The sequence below is a fragment of the Varanus komodoensis genome, unplaced genomic scaffold, assembly GCF_004798865.1.
Source record: "Varanus komodoensis strain SLA01 unplaced genomic scaffold, ASM479886v1 scaffold42, whole genome shotgun sequence".
NCBI classification, from domain to species: Eukaryota; Metazoa; Chordata; class Lepidosauria; order Squamata; family Varanidae; genus Varanus; species Varanus komodoensis.
In genome coordinates, this window is record NW_025335972.1 from 3086911 (window position 1) to 3109997 (window position 23087).

General features: G+C 45.3%; 2 protein-coding genes across 10 annotated transcripts in view; one reads left to right on the plus strand and one right to left on the minus strand.

The window, feature by feature from the left end:
• Nucleotides 1–23087, plus strand: part of LOC123029992 (three prime repair exonuclease 2-like) — a 38733-nt gene that overhangs the window by 1250 nt on the left and 14396 nt on the right. For 3 of the 9 annotated variants that reach the window (XR_006416012.1, XR_006416010.1, XR_006416014.1), the window contains exons 2-4: nucleotides 1265–1881; nucleotides 10332–10731; nucleotides 11228–13549. Coding sequence is in view for 2 of the 9 variants with exons in the window: in XM_044443483.1 (XP_044299418.1) it covers nucleotides 1267–1950 (684 nt within the window). In the remaining 7 variants the exon portion in view is untranslated. Of the gene's footprint in view, nucleotides 1–1264; nucleotides 4369–10331; nucleotides 11056–11227; nucleotides 13550–23087 lie in introns of those variants that run through there. The other 6 variants (XR_006416011.1, XR_006416013.1, XR_006416015.1 and 3 more) reach the window with 6 other exon arrangements.
• The window catches only part of LOC123029959 (synaptophysin), a 19264-nt gene continuing 14481 nt past the window's right edge, over nucleotides 18305–23087 (minus strand). Inside the window, exon 6 of the mRNA XM_044443427.1 lies at nucleotides 18305–18456. The gene's annotated coding sequence lies outside the window, so the exon portion shown is untranslated. The remainder of the gene's footprint in view (nucleotides 18457–23087) is intronic.

The following is a 23087-nucleotide window of genomic DNA, read 5'->3' on the forward strand; positions in this document are numbered from 1 at the left end:
CTTGGGAGTTTACAGAGAAAGGAAAGTTCTAGCAAGTGTGTTCCTCTTCTCTGCAACCCTTAAAACACAGAAGGTCTGGCTCTCTGCACCTGCTGTGGCCTGTGGGGGATGAGACATACTGCTTGAGTCTATTGGATCTCTAAAGAAAATTTCAGTTTATGCTGATCTCCAGCCCCAACAAAGTAGATGGTGAAAATGGGGAAGCTGGAGCTCACTTGATCATGAAGCAGCATGATTCAGTCCCCTGGGTGGTGGAGTGGAGAGGAGAAATGAAGAGGCAGCTTCCTGATTTCACTCTGTTTTTCTCTGTGTCATTTAATGCCAACAACCCAAACACCATTCCAGAGCAGGTGATCATTATTTGGAATGCTTTGCCTGAGATGCAAAAACACCTGAAGCCATTGCTGAGTCAGGCTGGCCTGCATTGTCTACCCCACAGGAGTGGGCAAATTGTGGCCCTCCAAATGTTTAGGTGTGCTGGCTAGGCTTGGTAGGAGCCAAAGCAATGGAGGGCCAGAACACCTGGAGGGCCACAAATTACGCACCCTGATCTAAAGTATTAACAGGATGGCTCTGTATGCTCCCCTTTACTATGATATCTAACTTCTGTCTTAGTGGAACTGTTAGGAGTAGTGACTGGTCTGCTTTGGTCTTTTCATTTCCTTCCTAGTTCTGAATACATTTGCAGTTATACTTGCATTGGCAGGTATGGTCAGGTTCTACTTTTGTGCTGCCTATATTGCTGCCATAGGATGAGGAAACATATCTGAATCTGGGCTGTGCAATTTGGTTCTGCGATCTTGGATCAGGAATGGGGAGGGCAGATGACAAAATTCTTCTTTGCCCCATATTCTACTTGGGCAGCTGTTTGTATGCAGAGGCTTTTGTTAATGTAAAAACTTTTCTATTCTGACATACACCTCACCTGTGTTTAAAATGTGTACTTCCCTGTACCATTTCAAAGAAGTGGTACGTATGTAAGCCAATGCAGATGCCGTTTTGTGTGGAGTTGGCACCAGAGCAGTTATCCCTGCTGAAGAGACAGTTCTCTTTTAAAACGCAATAGTGGCTTTTCTCTTCTGCAACCAGGGCTGCTGTGATGCTGATGGATGGTACAGCTTGATCCACACATGGGAAGAACTGTGTTCATGGTGTTTCTCTTTATCATGGCAGAATGCTGTAGATTCCATCCCCACCCACACTCTTGGTGCATGCAGTTACACCAGCATGTACAAAATTCTAACATGTTTCCCTTCTGTGTCAGCCATGGCTTCTCTCCAGATGTACCAAACGTTTGTCTTCCTTGATATTGAGACAACTGGCTTGCCTCAGGACTCTCCTCGTATGGCCGAGCTGTGTATGTTTGCTGTGAATTGCCGTTCCCTGCAGCGCTCTTCACTGGACAGGTTGCTGACCCCCCAGCAGCAACTGCCACGCATCATAGACAAGCTCACCCTCTGCATGGACCCCCAGAAGCCCTTCACTTTGCAGGCAGAGTTGATCACTGGACTGAGCAAGCAGGGCCTGGAGGAAAACCACAAGCCACAAGTCAACAAAGCCATGGCAGAGGCTGTGAAGGGGTTTCTGGATCGACAAGCTGGCCCAGTGTGCTTGGTGGCTCACAATGGCAATGGATTTGACTTCCCTATCCTCCGGGCAGAGCTAAAGCAAGTGGGGGCAGATCTGCCTGCAAGCATTGGCTGCCTGGACACTCTGCCAGCCTTAAGGGAATTGGTTAAAAGTGGGAGCAGGAGCTACAGGCTGGGGGATCTGTACCGAAGCTTTTATCATCAAGATCCTGTTGCAGCCCACTCAGCTGAAGGGGATGTTATCACTCTTCTTCTGGTATTCCTCGCCAAAGCCCCTGAGCTGATGCTATGGGCAAGCATTCATGCCAGCAGCTGGGGGGAGATCCAGCCTATGTACTTCCCGAGAACAAACAGTAGATGAAAAAGGTTTTGAGAAAAGACACTGCCCCACCCCCACAGGCATGCATGCACAAAAGCAAAATTAGAAAGAGCGAAGATCTGTCCTCTACAGGATCACCTGCCAGGCTTCTAGACACAGACTTGTTTTGAAAAACCAGGGAGTGATCATAGCCGCCAGTGCTGGGAGCCGAGGTTTCTCCTTCCAACAAACACCAGCCACAGTCCCCTTTTCTTGCAAACATTCTTTACTGCTTCAGTACAAATCACCCAGAACGGATCTCTGAGCATGCACAGAGTGGTTTGCTGAACCCAGTCTAGCCATTACCTCCAGGAACTCTCCTTATGAACACAGCTGTGTCCCAACCTGAAGACAAGCTCACCTCTTCTCCGTACGCTCGTCATCCAACTGTGCCTCTCGCCTCTGCTGGTGGCTTTGCTCAGAGGGGAAGGGCTGGTCTGCATCCTCTCCCACTGGCTGTGCGTCTGGGCCATTTCCAGGAACTGTCTGGTGCGGCAAAGCACCTGTCCTTGAGATAATCACCTCCCGCTGCTCCTGTTGCATCCCAGGACCTTGAGCGAATCCATGCTCCCCAGCCTCACTGAGACGTTCCCCATCTTTCGAATCTGAATCAGCACTTGGGATATGCCTAATATCCCATGAGAATGCCTCCCCAGGCCCTCCATCCCTTCTGCTCTTAACATCCAGTGCCCCATGCACATCAGCTCTGCCACCCACTCCCAACTTTTGTGCATTTAGGGCTGGATACCCTGTGAACCCCTTGGTAAACCACTACTCCCAGCATCCTTCCCCATTAATCATGCTGGCCGGGGATGCTGAGAATTCAAGTCTTAATGACTTCTGCAGGACTGTGGGTCCCCAGCCCTGGCCAAAAGGGATTCTAACTGTGCTCAGAAGAGAGGGTTGTAATTCCATGCTTATGGAATGCCCTTCCCAAGGAGGTTCATCCTGCACCCACATGTTGCCTTTTAACAACAGGCAAAGACATACTTTTTCTCCTGGGCATTCTAATTTTGAGATCTTTGCTTAGAGACTCCTATATAATCTGTCCAGAGGGGTTTTTGGAATGGGATGAACAAAACATAAATTATTAAGGTGATGCTAAAACATACCAAAGTCAGGCTTGGGAGAGGTTAGGCTGGCATATGAGCACCAAGCATGCATGCCCCTGGCTTCCTACAAACTTTGTGCCCATGCTAGTAATTCTTGTTTGGGTAAAATTTCTGAAAACTTCTATTGGGTTTAGATGCATGGGACCTAGCTTCAGATTCACCATAAAATGGACTGGGAAAACATTGGGAAAGTCGCAAGGACTCAGCACAGATGGGGACAAATGTTTAACCTTCATCCAGTATTTTAAAAAAACACATGTTGCTCCCTGGAGTGCATTTATAAGCCCAGGAGGAAGTGCCTTATGCTACAACAAATTGAATTCCTAAAAACCTTTATTATTGTTGCCATTTTCCATCATGCAATCAGCACAAATATGGCTTTCAGTTACCAGCAAGTACAAGTAATGGAAGATTAAATATTTCCTGAGACTATTCAGAATGAAAAAATCTGCATAAGAATAGCAGGGCCATTAACTTTTTACCTGTATATCCATGGTTTGGCCTTCTAATTTTGAAAAATCACAACATGGCTATCTCTCAATGGATTTTCATTCTACTTGCTGGAGGTTACAACTGAAAATCACAGCTCTTCAAATGAGATCCTTGCTTTGTCCCATTTTGGGGGCTTTTATTTAGTAGGGAAATGTATCCCATAGAAGTAATCCCATGGAGCGGCTATGGTTATCTTAATTAAAGAAAATAGAAGACATTTGGGGATGTTTTAGACAATGAATTTTATGACAGTGCCATAAAATAATGAGTCAGTAGGGGCACTCTTTAAATTGCAGTTCAGAATCTGCCCCTGCTATGCTAAAGTAACCCCACAATGCTGGAAGATGTTAAAAATGGATGGAATTAAGCCACTGTTAAAATAATAAAGATAAGAGGATAAAAAAATAAAAACCAAAGATCTTAAAGGCTAAACCACAGAAGTCAGATCTGGAAGATGTTGCCTTGTGGATGATTGTGTGATGTATTCACCATTGCCCTCAGGTGAGGCTGATGGCCTCCATGTTTGGTGTTCAGGAGATGAGTGGAACATGGAAATTATGCCTTTGACTCTTCTGTCAAATAGGTCGTGATGCACCTGATCCACCAGATCCATCTAATACTTTGATGGAAGCCTGTTGGTGCTGATCATTGCAACACCTTGTGGAAAGGAGGACTAATTAGGAAACAATATGATGGGACAGGAAGTTTTTCCTATTGTTCATTGTGTTTGTCTATTGCCCTTAGGTGATCAGGTTTCTTGTATTTTTGCTAATTGTTCTCTTCTGTTGAAATGCATATTAAAAACTCTTAAAACCTGGCCTGTGTTACCTTTGGTGTTATGTTTGTAAAGGATCACATAATGAAGCCAGAGTCATGGGGATATATATGCAGTGTCCATCCTATGTAAGTCTTATTGCTGTTAGTTGCGAAGTCATGTCTGACCCATCACGACCCCATGGACAACATTCCTCCAGGCCTTCCTGTCCTCCACCAACCCCCGGAGTCCACTCAAGCTCACACCAACTGCTTCAGTGACTCCATCCAGCCACCTCATCCTCTGCTGTCCCCTTCTTCTTTTGCCATCAATTGTTCCCAGCATTAGGCTCTTCTCCAGGGAGTCCTTCCTTCTCATTAGGTGGCCAAAGTACTTGAGTTTCATCTCCAGTATCTGGCCTTCTAAAGAGCAGTCAGGGTTGATCTCCTCTAGGACTGACTGGTTTGATCACTTTGCAGTCCAAGGGACTTGCAGGAGTCTCCCCCAGTACCACAATTCAAAGGCCTCAATCCTTTGGTGCTCAGCCTTCCTTATGGTCCAGGTTTCACAGCCATACATTGCAACTGGGAAAACCATAGCCTTGACTATACGCACTTTTGTTGGCAGGGTGATGTCTCTGCTTTTTAGTATGCTGTCTATATTTGCCATAGCTTTCCTCCCCAGGAGCAAGCATCTTTTAATTTCTTGGTTGCAGTCCCCGTTTGTGGTGATCTTGGAGCCCAGGAAAATAAAATCTGTCACTAACTCCAGTTCTTTCCCATCTATTTGCCAGGAAGTGAGAGGACCGGATGCCATGATCTTGGTTTACTTAATGTTGAGTTTCAAGCCAACATTTGCACTTTTTTCCTTCACCCAGATCAAGAGGTTCTTTAGTTCCTCTTCACTTTCTGCCATTAGAGTGGTATCATCTGCATATCTGAGGTTGTTGATATTCCTCCCAGTAATCTTAATTCCAACTAAGCCCCACCTTTCTCATGATGTGCTCTGCATATAAGTTAAATAGGCAGGGCGACAGTATACAGCCTTGCCGAACTCCTTTCTCAATTTTGAACCAATCAGTGGTCCCATGTCCAGTTCTCACTGTTGCTTCTTGACCCGCATATAAGTTTCTCAAGAGACAAATAAGATGGTCTGGTACTCCCATCTCTTTAAGAACTTGCCACAATTTGTTGTGATCCACACAATCAAAGGCTTTAGCATAGTCAATGAAGCAGAAGTAGATGTTTTTCTGGAACTCCCTAGCTTTCTCCATGGTCCAGCGTATGTTGGCAATTTGATCTCTAGTTCCTCTGCCTCTTCGAAATCCTGCCTGTACTTCTGGTAGTTCTCAGTCCACATACTGCTGGAGCTTGTAGGATTTTGAGCATAACTTGGCTAGCATGTGAAATGAGTGCAATGGTGTGGTAGTTTTAACTATCTTTGGCATTGCCCTTCTTTGGGATTGGAATGTAAACTGACCTTTTCCAATCCTGTGGCCACTGTTGAGTTTTACAAATTTGCTGGCATATTGAGTGTAGCACTTTTACTGCATCGTCTTTTAAGATTTTGAATAGCTCAGCTGGAATACTGTCACCTCCACTAGCTTTGTTGTTACTCAGACTTCCTAAGGCTATTTGACTACATTCTAGGATGTCTGGCTCGAGGTCAGTGACCACCCCATCGTGGTTATCAGGGACATTAAGCTCTTCCTTGTATAGTTCTTCTGTGTGATCTTGTCACCTGTTCTTAATCTCTTCTGCCTCTGTGAGGTCCCTGCCATTTTGGTCCTTTATCATGCCCATCTTTGCATGAAACGTTCCCGTCATATCTCCAATTTTCTTGAAGAGATCTCTGGTCCTCCCTGTTCTATTGTTTTCTTCTATTTCTTTGCATTGTTCATTTAAGAAGGCATTCTTTTCTCTTCTAGCTATACTCTGGAATTCTGCATTCAATTGGGTGTATCTTTCCTTTTCTCTCTTGCCTTTCACTTCCCTTCTTTCCTCAGCTATTTGTAAAGCTTTCTCAGACAGCCATTTTGCTTTCTTGCATTTCTTTTTCTTTGGGATAGTTTTAGTTGCTACCTCTTGTACAATGTTGCGACCCTCCATCCATAGTTCTTCAGGCACTCTGTCTATCAGATCTAATTCCTTAAATCTATTTGTCACCTCTACTGTATATTCATCAGGGATATGATTTAGGTCATACCTGAGTGGCCTAGTGCTTTTCCCTACTTTCTTCAATTTAAGCCTAAATTTTGCAACCAGAAGCTCATGATCTGAGCCACAGTCAGCTCCTGGTCTAGTTTTTACTGACTGTATAGAGCTTCTTCATCTTTGGGTGCAGAGCACATAGTCAATCTGATTTTTGTGTTGATCGTCTAGTGATGTCCATGTGTAGAGTCGTCTCTTGGGTTGTTGGAAAAGAGTGTTTGGTATGACCATTGTGTTCTCTTGACAAAATTCTGCCAGCCTTTGCCCTGCTTCATTTTGTACTCCAAGGCCAAACTTGCCTGTTATTCTGGTTATTTTTTGGCTTCCTACTTTAGCATTCCAATCCCCCATGATGATAAGGACATCATTTTTTGGTGTTAATTCTAGAAGGTGTTATACATCTTCATAGAACTGGTCAACTTCAGCCTCTTTAGCACCAGTGGTTGGGGCATAGACATAAAAACATAAAAACAGAAACAGAGCAAGTCAGAAGGGGCCTCCAGGGCCATCTAGTCTGACCCCCAGCTCCAGCCAGCTCCGTTCATGACATGCCCAATAGACTTGGACTATTGTGATGTTGAATGGTTTTCCTAGGATTCGAACTGAGATCATTCTTTCATTTTGGAGACTGTATCCCAGTACTGCTTTTCCTACTCTTTTATTGACTATGAAGGCTACTCCATTTCTTCTGAGGGATTCTTGCGCGCAGTAGTATACCTGATGGTCATCTGAATTAAATTCCCCCATTCCTGTCCATTTTAGTTCACTGATTCCTAAGATGTCTATGTTCAGTCTTGTCATCTCTTGTTTGACCACATCCAGCTTTCATTCATTCCAGGTTTCTATGGAGTATAGATTTTTGCAGCATCGGACTTTCCTTTCACCACCAGATACATCTGCAACTGAGTGTCCTTTCGGCTTTGACCCAGTCACTTCATTCTTTCTGGCATTACTAGTACTAGCCCTCCGCTCTTCCCCAGTAGCATATTGGACACCTCCCGACCTGAGGGGCTCATCTTCCGGCATCTTATCTTTTTGCCTTTTGGTACGGTCCATGGGGTTTTCATGGCAAGGATACTGGAGTGGGTTGCCATTTCCCTCTCCAGTGGATCACGTTTTGTCAGAGTTCTCTGCTATGACCTGTCCCTCTTGGGTGGCCCTGCACAGCATAGCTCATAGCTTCATTGAGCTACGCAAGCCCCTTCGCCACGACAAGGCAGTGATCTATGAGGGAGATGTAAGTCTATTCAGAAATAAATCCTATTGCTTTAAGTGGGGCTTTACTATCAGATTGCAGCCTAAAACAATTATTAAGTTAAAGTGGTGCCTTGATTTACAGGGCAGCATCCCCCCCCCCCCCCCAAAAGAAAAGTACTAACAAAAAAAGAGATGACTAACATCTTAGAAGATAAACTTTCCTTCTGTCACTGCAGGGAGTGCCTTTTCCTGAAAGCTGCCTGAAACAATAGGTGCTTGTGTCACTTAAAAAACAGACATATGCACTACCTTCCCAACTATTACTTCATTTAAACACCATTTTACACAGATTTAATTCATCAAAGAAATGTACTTGGTTGGATAATTAAGAAACTGCGGCCTTCTGGTTTATAAGATCCAACGGAAATTGTCCTGTGTGATAGTTGAATGTGTCCTGTAATACAGGCTTCCTCAACCTGGTGGCCTTCAGTGACATTTGGACTGCAGCTCCCAAAATTCCCATCCAGCAGGGCCATTGACTAGGAATTCTGGGTGTTGCAGTCCAAATGTGTCTAGAAGGTACAAGGTTGGGGAAGACTGCTGTAATAAACCATGAATTAAGTTATTTCCCTTGTTTGTGTAGTCCTGTTTTCTTAAGGAAAGCTAGAATCAAAAATAAGAAAACCATCACTTCTGTCAAAGCAGCTATAACGACTGAGTTTGCGTGGGACAACTAAACACAATAAAAACCTACAGTTGCTTGTTCTGTTGCCTGAACCCAGTGGAGGAGATCAGCCATTGTGAATAATCCACCACGATAAGCCGCAGCAGCCTGTTTTAGGTTTTCTCACTACCACAATTGCTGGTTTTGTTCTCCAAACGTTTGTCCTCCATCATGGTAGGAACCCAGACAAGAGAGCTGCTTGGTAAGGGCGGCAGTTGCCCCTCTTGCCAGGTAGCTAGATGGAGAGCCCTGGTGCACCAGTCTGGTGCAGCAATTGGAGGCATCCCAGCTCCTCCTGCCGCTCGCCTCATAGGACTTTGGGGCAGGAGTTGGGAAATCAGTTGGGCAGGGCTGCCCTGCCGACTGGCCCCCCACTCACACTTGAGGGGAAGTCTTTCATACATGGGTGGGAGGGGGATCAGCTGAGGGGGCTGCCTTGAGAAGAAGGGGCCTCTGGCTTGGGAGAAGGGTGCTCCATCCTGGCACCTGCCAGAGCACCTCCCCCGCCCAAGCAGGAGCAAGGAAGGCTCAGCGTGGATGCCCGATTCTTGAAGGATCCCTGCGAAGGCAGCCCTTCACTCCTGCCTGAGCAAAGGAGGTTCAAAACAGCACAATGAGCTGGCCTCCTCATGGCTACTGGGCTCTTGGGACAGCCACTGGAATGGTTTACAACATAGGGGTCGCTTTGATACATGTTCTGAGAATTGTAAGGCTGTGCTGGCCTCCCGGTTGAAGAGGAAAACAAAACACTTGGGAAAGAGTGCTAGAAAGCAGATAGAAAGGAACAGAGTGTTGCTTGGAATCCTGTGGTATGTAGGCAGGCTTTTTAAAGCCTTATACTCCTTAAACTCCTATATGTCTTAAACTTTAAGAAGAATGAGCTGTTATATGGAGTTAAAGGGATTTTTTGTTGTTGTTTAGTTGCAAAATCATGCCCGACCCATCACGACCCCATGGACAACATTCCTCCAGACTCTGCTGTCCTCCACCATCTCTCTCCACACCCACTGCCCCAGTGACTCCATCTAGCCACCTCATTCTCTGCTGTCCCCTTCTCCTTTTGCCATCAATTGTTCCCAGCATCAGGATCTTTTCTAGTGAGTTGTTCCTTCTCATTAGGTTAAAGGGATTTTACTGTGTGGTTAATTCTTTTTTTCTTCTTCTATTTTGCTTATGGTGTATAAGAGATTTATTTTTGCAAGCAAAGAAAGTTGACACAATAACAGAAAACCCACTTTATTTTCTCTGATATAATCCTTGGCATGTGTTTCCCCCACTCTGAATTAATGAAAGTTTCTGGACTCAGTTTAAAAGGACTTTCTTAATTGTTTCAAAAGCTGAGTCAATCAGTATGCTGTAAGCATCTTCTCATGGCTAAACAGATCTGACAATGCAATTAATCAAACTGAAAGCCATACAGAAGAATCATGCACTTATATTCTATTTGAATTGTAGGCATATTGTAGACTGAACTGATAGTAGTCATGCAATGAAGATTTTTTTCTTGATGGAGACAGAGACTTTTCAGTGGCATCCCCTTAGTTGTGGAGCTGCTTCCCAATGGATATATAACTGACCCTCTTCTGGATTTTAGGCTTGAAAACTCATCTGCTTCAAATTGTATTTAGCTGAAATGCTTTTATTTAATATGTAGATTCTGTATTATTGATAGTTATCTTCCACTGGTTTTAAAATGTGTTTTTAATGGCTTGCTTAATTTTAAACATGTCTGGACTGGCCTTCATTAATTTGTGCTTTCTGTCATGAGATTTTGTGAAAATGGTACATTGCAATTTTGCTTCTTTTATGTAGGTTGCTCTGAGAGGATTCTTTTTTTTAATCTGGATGGTTGTCTGAAAATATTTTAAGTAAATAATAGCATGTTGCGTTTCCATAATCCTGTGGATCTGCACTGAACATTATCACACAGAGTTGGTGTAATCATTATACATAATTTGAGCACTCTTTTCTAGTGTCTGTAAAAATTGTCCACAGATAATATTAGAATACTAACACAGAGCGGCAGAGTGGGGTGCCTGATCACCTGAAGCTGATTTATCCTACCACAGGTACAAATGTTGATATTCAGAGTTGCTTTAATGATCCTGCATTATGATTTTGCATTGTGGCATGACACAGTCAGTCTTCCTCACTTATTCCCAGTTTAATTCACTAGGTCTGTTTATTTCCTCGGGCTGCAGCAGAGGGAGATACTGGGAGCAGAGCAGAGAGGCCAACTTCAGACGCCTCTCACAGAAGTGTTCCTGTTCTGGGTAGTCATTTATGAGTTTCTGTGTAAGTGTCAGAAGTGGTGCCTGAATCGGCTTGTTTTTCTCTTCCCTCTTCACCTACTTTTCCTTTTGTATGGTTTCCTTTAGATGATATGCCTGCAGACAGACCTTTATTGTTTCTTCCAGACTATGGAATGTGCTCCCCAGAAGGTTCGCCTGGAGCTGACTTTATTTTCTTTTCAGTGCCAGGTGAAAAACTTTTTATTTGTCCATCATATTAAATGTAAGGAGTTTTAATTAGGTTTTAACTTCACATTCGCTTTTTGGTTTTTGATTTTGCTTTTATTTTTGACTTTGATTTTGTTTTGATTTTTCATCATTTGTAAAATGTTATTGGTTTTACATGGATATTTATTTATTTATTTAATAAATCTGTTGAATTGTTTGCTCTGATTTTTGTAAGCCACCCTGAGACGCTTTTGCGTATAGGGCACGGGTATAAATATTTTAAATAAATAAATATTGTTTTTATTGATCTTATGTAGGCTGTTCCTATGTAGGGTGCCTTTTTAACTGAAGGGGAAGGAATGCTTGCAGTAGCAAACATGTGACATGTGTGACACACACACTACAAGTGTTGTAGCGTTCATTGTGTGTTCACATGTCTGTGGAACTCACTCTCTCAGCTTCTGGATGACTTGCCTCCATGAAAGGAATCACCGCTGAACTTAAATCCCAGTCAGGGTGGCCATGAATGCAGCTGGCATTTGTAAGACAGACTATCCCAAGCTCTTTTTCTACCTGAGTGGGAGATACTGTTGAAAATATAGTACTGGAGAAGAAGCATGCTATGCTATGCTAAAGCTGATACGACCCTACAAGACCCTGGGATGGCGCAGCGATAGTTATCACTGCCTGGATGCAGCATTCCAGATAACAGGAGCAAGTGATTGTTTCTGATGCCTCAATTCTTCTAAATGTAATAGGGTGATCTTTTAAAATGTACAATAAAATCATCTGTATATGGTAAGTGGAAAGGGAGAGGCTATTGAGGCTTGAGAAGCATGTGCTACAGACACATTTTGAAACTGATTGCCAACTGGCACCATGTTTGAAGAGATTAAAGTTGGATTACGAAGTAGTATGACTCTGCAACATTACCAAAACAACTAGTGGGGTGTGGAGCTTAGAAGTGCTCAACAAGGCTGGGGGAAATACAGGTTCAGGTTCCTGTTCAGTTATGAAACTCAGTTGGCGATGTTGGTCCCATCAGTATCTCTCTTCTCAGCTCACCTTCCCTCACAGGCTTGTTGTGAAAATAAAATGGGGAGTGGAAGAGAGCAATTTAGACCATCCTGACTTTCTTGGTAGCTGTCTTGGTAAATGAGTGGGATTGTTTGGTTTTTTTTTTTTTAACCAACCTCTGTGCTTGACTTTTTAATTATCATAATTATTAACATCTCCTACACTGGAGGAGTGATTTTTCAAAGGTTCTGCTTTTGAGGAAGCCCTTTCAAAATGCACTCAAATGCTGCACCGTGTACATTTGTCAAAGAACTCCAGTGCTGTCTATAGCCAGTTTATGTAGGATGTTGGCCAGGCCTATACGACTTCCATTTTGCCCCATTTGAGCCTAGACTGCTCCTTAATATATATCCTATCCCAGGACTGCTATTGTGGAGGAAAGTCAGTAGTCACACGCAAACTGATTTGGGGAGGCTCGTTTGGCATTTCTGCAGCAGTGCCATGACACATTTTAAAGTGCAGGTGCCTACCATGACAGTCCCATAACCTGCCCCAGAGGAAAGTCCAAACACTCAGGCAGCTGTGTTGATCCACTTCAAAACACCAATGTTAATGGTTTTAACCCCACCAAAAGCTAGTTTGGATACAGTGGCCAGGCTGTATTCCAGCTCAAGCTGCTGCAAAATCCCTCTGCATTACAACAGGGAGCGAGCGATATGTTGTTGGGAAAATTCATTTCTCCCAGGGATGGGAATTCCAATGGTGCAGTTGGTTTGGCAGATGACATCTGTGTCCCTGCTAATTAAAAAAATATTGTTGGGGTGTCCCTGTGAGCCGTGGTTCTGCTGCATCACGGAACTCATTAAGGAGCTCCTGCTAATCATTGGAGGAACTCCTGGCTTCCCTGGAATACCTTCGGAATGACAGCACCCAAGGACTCAAGGGTTCCAGGTTTTCTTTGGAGCTCAGAACGCATATGCTCTTCCAAAGTGGTTGCATTTCCAAAGGGCACCTGACTGCATTATTGGTTATTCCAGGAAAGCCTCTCCCAGACCAGTCCTTAGCAAACCGGGCTCTAATTAGTACAAAGTAACAAACCAGTCAGTCAGAAAAAGCTGGGTGCAGTTCACTTGGAATGCATTGGCATGAGGTGGACTGAGAAATGTATGGGAGGTGTCTGGGTATGCTGTTGTGGAGAAGCTTTATGAAGGCCACAAGAGAACCATTTCCTCAATATCACTTCCGTAAGATGCAAAGGGCGGAGTATGAGCTGTTTCTTTGGCAGCCCTTCCCTTACAGCCTCCAGAAAACATGTAGGCCTCCCAGAGGCCATTCCTGCCAACTGTCCTGAAAGCAGAAGAAGACAGTTCTCTTCAAACAGGCTTTTAAAAAGAATTTAAATTATGAATATCCCTCCTCCCACCCAATCTTTCATTCCTTGTGTGACATGTCTTTTTAGATTGCAAGCCTACAGGACTGCCATGTCACTTTCCTTAGTAAGCAATGCTGGCAGCCTTTTTGGTTCAAGGGTGGAGCATACATGCTGTAAACAAATAGATAAACACAGCCAGTCCCTAAAATAACCCAGCTGAGGGGAAGACCGACATAAAACATCACAAGAAGTTATTAGTTGTCAGGTATGTTTGTTCGTTTGTTCATTAGTGTATGCCTACTTTACTTTGGTTTTTAAAGAAAAGCATGTTTGTTCATTTATGGGTTTATCCAGTTACACATTGGACTGCTCTGTTTGTATTGTATGTGTTGTTCTAAACAGCCCAGAGAGGGATTTTTGTACCCACAGTGGGTTGTTGTGCCATCTGAACCTGGACTACTGACCCTACCACTGACACTGGAAGCCAGTTACTGAACAGCAACAGTCCGCCCACCCCTTGCCACTCTGTCTAAATTCATGTGGGTCTCTGTCAGTGCCAGCCACCCAACACGTGCCCAAGTGGCACTTTGGGGTGATTGGCACTGGCACAGTGTCCCTGCTGCAATGGTCAGCCTTTTTTTTTACTCACTGTGGCTTTTTGTCTTTTTAACCTGCTCTCCCCTTCCCCCCATCAGAGATAGTGATCCGCAGCTTGACAGCCAGTTTTTCATGATCTCCATTCTGATAGTCACCAGCAGCCCCTTCCAAGTGCCAAAGTGGCATATTGAAGGAACTGTCAATGGCTGGTAAACTGTTTTTCAGAAATGTATTTGTTCCCACTATGTGCACAAATACTTTCTTTTGTAAAATATCTATCATATGTCCACACTTGTGTAACTGCAGAGGTGGGTGTGCAGTTCTGTAAATATGGGAGCCTCAGGTGGGCAATGTCCAGAGGATACCTGCTGACAAAGTGCAGGACATATGAAAATGGGGGTGGGGAGTTAATGACTCTGCTTTCTGGAATAAATGGAGGCTCAGAAACATGTGGAAAAGGTGGAGAATATGCAGAACTGTCAGTTCAACACTTGAAAATGAGAAGAAAATATTACTAAGGAGGAAATATTGTCTTCCCAGTGCTTTTGGTGCACCTTCTTTTGATGCTTTTCCAATCCTTTATTAGAGCTTTTTAACTGACTGCTTGTACTTGGCCACTGGCAACAAACTAACCTATGTGGAATATCACCTTGTCAGTCTGTCACCTACTCCACTTCCCTACTTCCTTTGACATCTGAAACATAAAAGGAAATTGACCAGGCAAGACTACTTATATCAGACAGCTGTAGGAGTGTCCTTGCGTATGAAAGATTGACTGTAAATATAGTTAATAGTCAATCTTTCATTATGAAGACAGTTGTGTGATTTTCTGGAACTGAAAAGGGCAAACCAGGTGGCAAACCAGTCACTTTCACTCCAAAGTGCCACTTGAGCATGGATGAGATTGCAAATAGCTGTGGTTGTGGGAAAGAGTCACTTTTCTTGCTGAGCAAATCACTAGCAAATCCACACTTTATTGTTTAGTTGCGAAGTCATGCTTGACCCATCACAACCCCATGGACAACATTCCTCCAGGCTCTCCTGTCCTCCAGTATCCCTCGGAGTCCACCCAAGCCCACCCCCACTGTCCCAGTGACTCCATCTAGCCACCTCATCTTCTGCTGTCCCCTTCTCCTTCTGCCGTCAATTGTTCCCAGTATCAGGGCCTTTTCCAATGATTAGGTGGCCAAAGTATTTGAGTGTCATCTTTAGTACCTGGCCTTCTAAATTGTGGTTGGGGTTGATTTCCTTTAAGATTGACTGGTTTGATCTCTTTGCTGTCCAAGGGACTTTCAGGAGTCTTCTCTAGCACCACAATTCATAATCCACACTACCTATGGTGGAATTGCTTTCTCAGGTTCAGACAACATGACAACCCATCATGGTACAAAAAGCCCCTAGACGAAGACATGGAGTGTCAGGGCGGCTCGTTCCTGAAAAATAAGCAGGGAGCAGTCTAGGTTTGGAGGACATGACAAACATGTCATGCCCTACCTGCAGGAGAATTCATCAGAGGAAGAAGAAGAATGGGAAGGCCAGCACCAGAGTCCCCAGCCAGAGCCTGACTGTGAAATACTGTTGGAAGAGCAGCCAGGGCCTTCCTGGGCTCTTCCTAGATTTTCCCAAGAGCAGGAGGCAGAGCTGGAGGAGATTCACCCTCAGGAAGGAGGTGGATCCAGCACAAGCATCAGAAGTCCAATTAGAAAGCCCTGTGTGGAGGTTCCCTGAAAAGCAACCGTCTGACTTAACTAGACAACTGTGCTGATTTAGAGGCAGCTGCAAATTAGCTGAACCGGAGCCCACTCTCTGTTGCAAACAGTGGTGTTTCATCCCAGTGCTTCTCTTGACCTGTCAGACTTGGAAAATTCCATGATCTTTGGCTACCTCCCTGGACCACTCCCTTGTCCCCTCCCTGATCACAATGAATTAGACTGAACAGGACTGGTTTCCACTTTCCTGGACTGATATCATATATGTTGTCAGCTGCATAGGAATTTGTGAGCTGTGCCTACTGCCTGTGGGAAAGAGGTGCCTCAGGAACCATTCAGAGAGCTGGGAGCTTCTGGTTAGAGATTTAGGAGTGGTGGGGAAAGATGCTCTGGTGGGTTTCTGTTCAAGAGAGATGACAATCCTGTCTTGGTAGGAAGGGAGTCATCGGACCAATTTACAAATGTCAACATGTGATTTAATATTGCCTTGGTTTATGATTTTGACTTACCTGAGCATCTGAACTCCCAAGTAGGTGCATAAATCTGGGATAAATCACAAGTGGTGGTCTAGTGCAGCCTTACATTGAGTTTAGGAGACATACGAGATGCAGGCAAAAATGGCATAAATAAACACACTCCAAATGATTAGCTTTTAAATACATGTTCTTTCTCTTTTTATTTGGTTTTTATCCAGTTTTTTTTCTCTATACCTTTTGGGGTGACAGGGGCAGATCTGGGGGGTTAATGCATATTTTTCCTGTCATTTTGCTGCTGTTGTTGGTATTTTTTGTCATTTAAAGATGGAAGAAAAAATCACACGATATCGACCGGGGCAAAGAGCTGGACAAACTGAAACGCACAATTACGGCACGATCAGATACACAGACACTGAGTTATATATAGTCAGAGTGCCACGGGGGATTGAAGGAGGGCGGATGGGGAGGGGCTGGGCAGAGGACTGGGGGGAAGCTTTGGCTGCTATGGAAAATAGGCTGCTTTGGAGGCCATGGATTGCTGATTGAGAGAAGGGGAGCAGGAATTTTGGAATGGATCAGGGAAAAAGGTGGTTTAACAGAATGTTTAGCAGAAAGGAACCATAGCTATTAAAGATGACAGAAAACAAGTAGGAGGGGGAAGTGATGAAGGGACAAATCAAACAAATAAAATAGAGATTGGGAAGGAGTCAAAGAGAGCAAGATTAAACTTATTCTGACCCTAAGCACAATTACTTGGAAGCAGACCCAGGTGTATCCATCTTCCAGCTAATTGTTTTAAGGGTATCTACCTGATGCCAATACACAGAAGATCACACCCTTACTAATCTATGCTAGTTATTCTGGAATAACTGTCACACTGTCCACAGTCTTTATGGTGGATTAGAACCCCCATAATTATCTATTGGTCCTTTTCAGAAGCTCTCTCTGTGCAAGTTTGTGGAGAAACCAGCAGGGTTGCAGGGCTGTGAACTCTCCATGGGCTGAATGTTCCCACTGCATAAGTGGCTGTCCCCACATTTGGGCCTGCATGTTTCTGAGCTGCAGTGACGAAATCAGTCATGGCAGCTGCTTGCCTTGGCCCTTTCTGGAAGGACTGTTACATGATGTCTGTGCCTCGACTCAGTTTCTGCCGGGCTCAGCCTCCCTCAGGTGCTTCTGTGGGGACTTGAAGCACCTTGATGGTGTAGATAAAAGGTGTCAAGTGGAATCCACACTAAAATATACTGAATATGTAGCTTTTGAAAAATAGGAGAGGGAGATTAAATGGCAGAAAAGGGAGTGAAAGCTATTAGAGAAAACATGGGAAAAGGGATGGATAGGGAATGTTCCCCCTCAGCCCTCCCACCCCAAACTATAGGCCCAGCTGCACCAGTAATTGTAGCATACATGCTGGTATTAGGGGAAATAATGGGGCTCTGACCCCCAGAAAGACAGTCACGAGGAGCAATCCCCACCCCCATTTTTGCAAATGTCCCCACCTGATGATCCCTGCCTCAGAAACTATAGGCCCGCTCCCCACAACATGGTAACAAGCGCCCCAATGCTGGGATGCCCTTCTCAGCCCACCTGCTCCATCATCCCCAGTACAGACCAGCAGGAAGGAGAAGCAGGATAGAATCGCCTCAAGTTTTAGTTTGCCCTCTGGCCTGACCCCAAAACATGGGAGGGGGCTTGCGTGTGCGTGTGTGAGAAAAGCCTTCACTGAAGTGCTGGATAGAGGACTGAACCCCGAGCTCCCTAACCCTTGAGCTGCCTGGCCTCAGGCACCTCCTCCCCCACGACCAACTTGCTTTCGTCCAGGGCATGGGAAGGGGAGATGGAGGGGGTGGCCATGGAGGGGGGAATGGATGTCAACAATGCCAAGAGTGATGCAACGCCTTCCATAATTTTGGGGGGGGGGGGGCTTTGTAGGGGAGGTGGGAGAGATTGGGTAGCTAGTTTTAGCTGGGAAGCAGGGAGGGCAAAGACCTGGGGGTGGTAAGGGGCTCAAGGAGCTGTCCTGGTGTGGCTGATGATGTATGGCCATGTGTGTGTGTGTGTGGGGGGGGCAGATCTGTGCACGCACATGTTTATTCACGTGCACGTGTGTGTATGCGCGTGCGTGCGTGCGTGCATGAGTGCATGAGGCAAGAGGGCAGTGGGAGAGGGGGTGATCTATCTCTAGTTGTAGTTTCTCATATATATATAATATATATATATATATATATAAACAGCACGAACATCTACATTCATCCTGGGGGGGGACCCTGCCAGCCCCCTCCCAGTACGAGCACCCACCAGCCCCCGCTTTTCCCTGCACAAGGAGACAAGGGGGGCAGGGACAGGATGGCGGCCTCCTCCTCACAGTGCCTCCTACTGGGGGCAGGGACCTGCAGAGAGGGAGAGAGAAAGACAAAAGAGAATGGATGAAGGTAGGAAACAGGACGCCTCCCTGTGGCAGATGGACACAGTAATGGGACAACACACATGCCGCTCCTCCAGGAACAACTTAATTTATTCACAGTACTGAAACCTGTTTCTGAAGGTTCTTAAGGGTGACCCGAGAAAGCCAACCTTTAGGAAAGGAGTGCAGAACCAACCACAGAGGGGCCAAATCCAGATTTTTGGGGTTCATCAGGAGGCCCCACCCCCTTTCCTTGATTCCACTCCATTTTCCCCAACCACCACCTGTGGTTTTCCAGCGTTGGGCAGCTTTTTCCCCATTTGAAAAGGCTGAAATATTTATCCTCAGTGACCAGCCCTGAGAGCTTTCAAGTACAATATGCTGGGTGTGCAGGGTGCCTGCACCCCTTTTCCTTTGGCTGCACCCACCACTGGCATGTGGGGCAAGAGCTTCATCAACACTGAATTTGTCCCTTGGACTGAAAGGAGTCATCAGGGCCTGTGGTTAGGAGACAGACTTCCCTGGCTAAGAGCAAGGAATTGCCACCCCTGCCCCCCACCATGGCCTCATTGCCCCCTACCCCCTAGGGGCCTGGCCTGGCTGAAGATACAGGCTAGGTTCAGACAGCACAATAACCTACCCTCAAGGACTGAGGATGGGTTAAGTGTGTATTGTCACTGAATCATGGAGCATTGTTGAAAAGTGGGTTATTACATTCTTTGTTCTTAGCCATGTGAACCAACCATGGTTTGTTCAGCACAACCAACCAACCACAAACCATGGGTTCTCTTCATGGGTTGCTCATAAATAACAAATATGGTTGAGGCAAGAGAACTCATGTTTTGAAAACCATGGTCCAGTGACAACTCAATCTCAAAGGTCATCATATCACCCAAACCCAGTCACACAGAGACACAGTGAAGACTTTGGAGAGGCCGTGAAATGCCAGGCCGCCATGCAAGCCTGGCCCTAAAATGATATGCTGCCTCCAGGCTGCAGAGATACACAATGTGTTTTTCTTAAAGCAAAGCCTACAACATCAATTTCAGGTTTAGGCTAGATACCACCTACTACAAGAAGCCCAATCGTTTGGAGGTGAGTGAAGTAAAACAAACTCGATTACTAAAGAACATATTAAATTCTGGTTTCATGTAAATCCAACTCAGCTACCAAAATTTCATCAGTCTGCTTCTGTGCAGGGCTGGCCATTTTGGTCACAAACTTTCCTTTCCTGCCCTTGCTTTTAATACCACCTGCTAAAGAACTGCAAACCTGCTAAATGCAGCCCGATATTTGTTATTAAGGAAATCTGGTACTCAGCAAATGTTCTTTTGTTGGTTTTTACTATGTAGATTTACCTTCTGGTTCAAGGTCAAACAAGTTTTCCCACATTAAAAGGAATTTAAAAACAAATCACAAAAGTCATGCTGAGAAGGGAGTGGGTAGCAATCCAGAATAGGACTACAGCAATGGGATAAAACTTTGCTCACACACATTATTCATGATTAAAATCACCCAAACAATTATACAATATCTGGGCATGTTTTAAACTTGTGGTAGACCACATGTTAGAGAGTGGGTTTCTCAGCTTTTGTGAGCTGAAGTGGCTTTGATGGTTTCCCTTGAGAAAGACCACACTTAGCAGAAAATGGCTTGTGTAGGGCTGGATCTGCTTCTCCCAAAATGCAGCCTACCAGGATAGAAACCTCAGATTCCAAGTCTAACCTGGAAGAAGAGCTGCCTTGGCATGCTTAGGTGAAATGTCAAAGCCAGCTATCTTGAGATAGACCAAGTGGCTCGGGAAAACCAGACCACCTCTGGTTCAGGTGGGGGAGCCACTGTGGAACCGAGAGGGCCAGAGGAGAGGAATGCAACCTCAGTCCCATTGCTGATGCCAGGTCAAGAGAGCTAGACAATTCAGAAATGGCCAACATTTCCTGTGGCTGGCCACAAGCAGTGGGAAGATCCTTGAGGGTAGAGCTAACTCTGTTTGGCAGGGAAATGAGGAGGAGGAGGATTCAGTCTTGAATCAATTCCTAGCATAAGCAAATCAGCTGGCTCATTAACTTGATGGATTTCTTTTCCTAAAGACCTTTGCAATATTCCTCTTTTGTATCACAAAGCCAATCCTATCTGGCTTGCTTTAACATAATGAAGGTGCAGTTGGGGGGCGGGGAGAGAGACTGACTCTTGATAGCTGGATTCAGATAGCACAATAATCCCTCCTGGAGGGTGAGCATGGATTGACATTGGACTGCTGTTGGCTGTTGTTCTAATATGGGTTATTATGTTGCTTGAACCCAGCTGTGCTAACAAACCATGGTTAGCTTTAACCACAAACAACTCATTAAGCAAAACCATGGTTTGTTGGGTTGTGCACATGAGTTGTTTATGGTTAACCAAGCAGGGTTTGTTAGCTTGGCTAGGTTCCAAATTTCAGTAATAATACACGTTTCAACAACAGCTCATGGTTCACTGACCACACATACTCAAGCCTTGAGTATTGTCTGAACCCACTCGATGCTTTTCTGCCCATTAAGGCCATTTGAGGAGGATATGTGATCATAGCAGCAGCTTGCAGGGGACAGCTGTTTAAGTAACCCCAGATGGATTCTGGGAGTCAAAGTGGAACCTCAGAGAATTGAACCAATGTATAAGTCATTTACAGGCTAGCAAAAATACTGTACAGGCCACCAAAGCCAATTATCTATCGAGGATGGTTCAAAAGCATCATGGATATTCTCACTGTTCCTGATGCTCACAGTCAAGGTGCAGTTGGGCTCCAAGATCCTTTACTTTACACCTGCCTTTCCCAATCAGGTGCCCTCCATCTGTGTTGACCACTTGCCTATTGGATCCTTGCCTGTCTTGGTTAATAAATAACTCCAGGCACGGGATTGGGACCTGGATCTTGGAAGTGGTTAACGCTTCTCTGAGGGACGGCCAGGTGCCTGCCCCTTTAAAGGAGGCGGTAATATGACCAGTCCTGAAGAAAGCGTCACTGGATCCAGAGATGGCCACTAACTATAGACCAGTGGCCAACATCCCGTTTCTGGGCAAGGTGTTGGAGCGAGTGGTGGTGGGACAACTCCAGGCACTCTTGGATGAAACTGATTATCTGGATCCTTTTCAGTCCGGCTTCAGACCCGGGTACAGTACTGAATCTGCCTTGGTCGCCCTGTACGATGACCTGTGCAGGGTGAAGGACAAGGGGAGTGTATCCCTGTTGGTTCTTCTGGACCTCTCGGCGGCTTTCGATACCATCGACCATGGTATCCTTCTGGATAGGCTAGCGGGATTGGGGGTTGGAGGCACTGCTTTGCAGTGCTTCCGCTCCTATCTCAACGGTCGATTCCAGAAGGTAGTGCTGGGGGACTATGTCTCTGCGCCATGGCAGCTATGCCATGGAGTACCACAGGGCTCCATTCTATCCCCTCTGCTATTTAACATCTATATGAAACCGCTGGGAGAGGTCATCAGGAGGTGTGGGCTGCGGAATCATCAATACGCTGATGATACCCAGCTCTACCTCTCGTTTTCCACTAATCCAGGTGAGGCAGTGGCTGTGCTGAACCGGTGCTTGGCCAAGGTAATGGAATGGATGAGGGCCAACAAACTGAAACTCAATCCAGACAAGATGGAGGTCCTGTTGGTTGGCGGATCGGGCTTCGGAGAGGGTGGATTTGACCTGGTCCTGAATGGTGCAACACTCCCTCTTAGGGACAAGGTCCGCAGCTTGGGAGTACTCCTCGACCCGGAGCTTTCTTTGGAAGCTCAGGTGACAGCGGTGGCGAGGAGCGCCTTCCTTCAGCTTCGGCTGATTAATCAGCTGCGCCCCTACCTGGAGTACGACTGCCTGGCGACGGTGACACACGCGCTGGTGACTTCCCGCCTAGACTTCTGTAACGTGGGGCTTCCCCTGAAGACGGTCCGAACACTTCAATTGGTGCAAAATAGAGCTGCCAGGTTGCTGACGGGGACGGGGTGTTATGCTCACATGACTCCAGTCCTCCGTCAGCTTCACTGGTTTCCCATTGAAGCCTGGGCCCAATTCAAGGTGTTGGTTATGACCTACAAAGCCCTAAACGGCTTGGGTCCTGGCTACCTGAATGAGCGCTTACGTCCGTATATGCCCGACCGCCCCTTGAGATCTGGGGGAGAGTCCCTTCTCCGGGAACCCTCCATGAAAGAAATTAGGAGAGTAAGTACTCGGAGGAGGGCTTTCTCTGCGGTGGCACCCAACCTCTGGAATTCACTCCCCAAACAGGTCCGCCTGGCACCGTCGTTACTGGTTTTTCGGCGCCAGGTAAAGACCTTTTTATTTAAACATCATTTTAATTGTTAAAATATATGATTTGGCCAGGGCAACTTCTTCTTCCTTCTCTTTTCTCCTCCCATATTCTTTATTTACTTATTTCATACTGTTAATTTTTATTTTATATTATTGTATCTCAGTGTATTTTTTGTATTTTTGTATTTAGTGGTAATTTATTATGTTCTATTGTATTTCAATGCATTTTATTGTGTTGTAAGCCGCCCCGAGGCTTCGGCAAGGGGCGGCATAGAAATGTAATAATAATAATAATAATAATAATAATAATAATAATAATAATAATA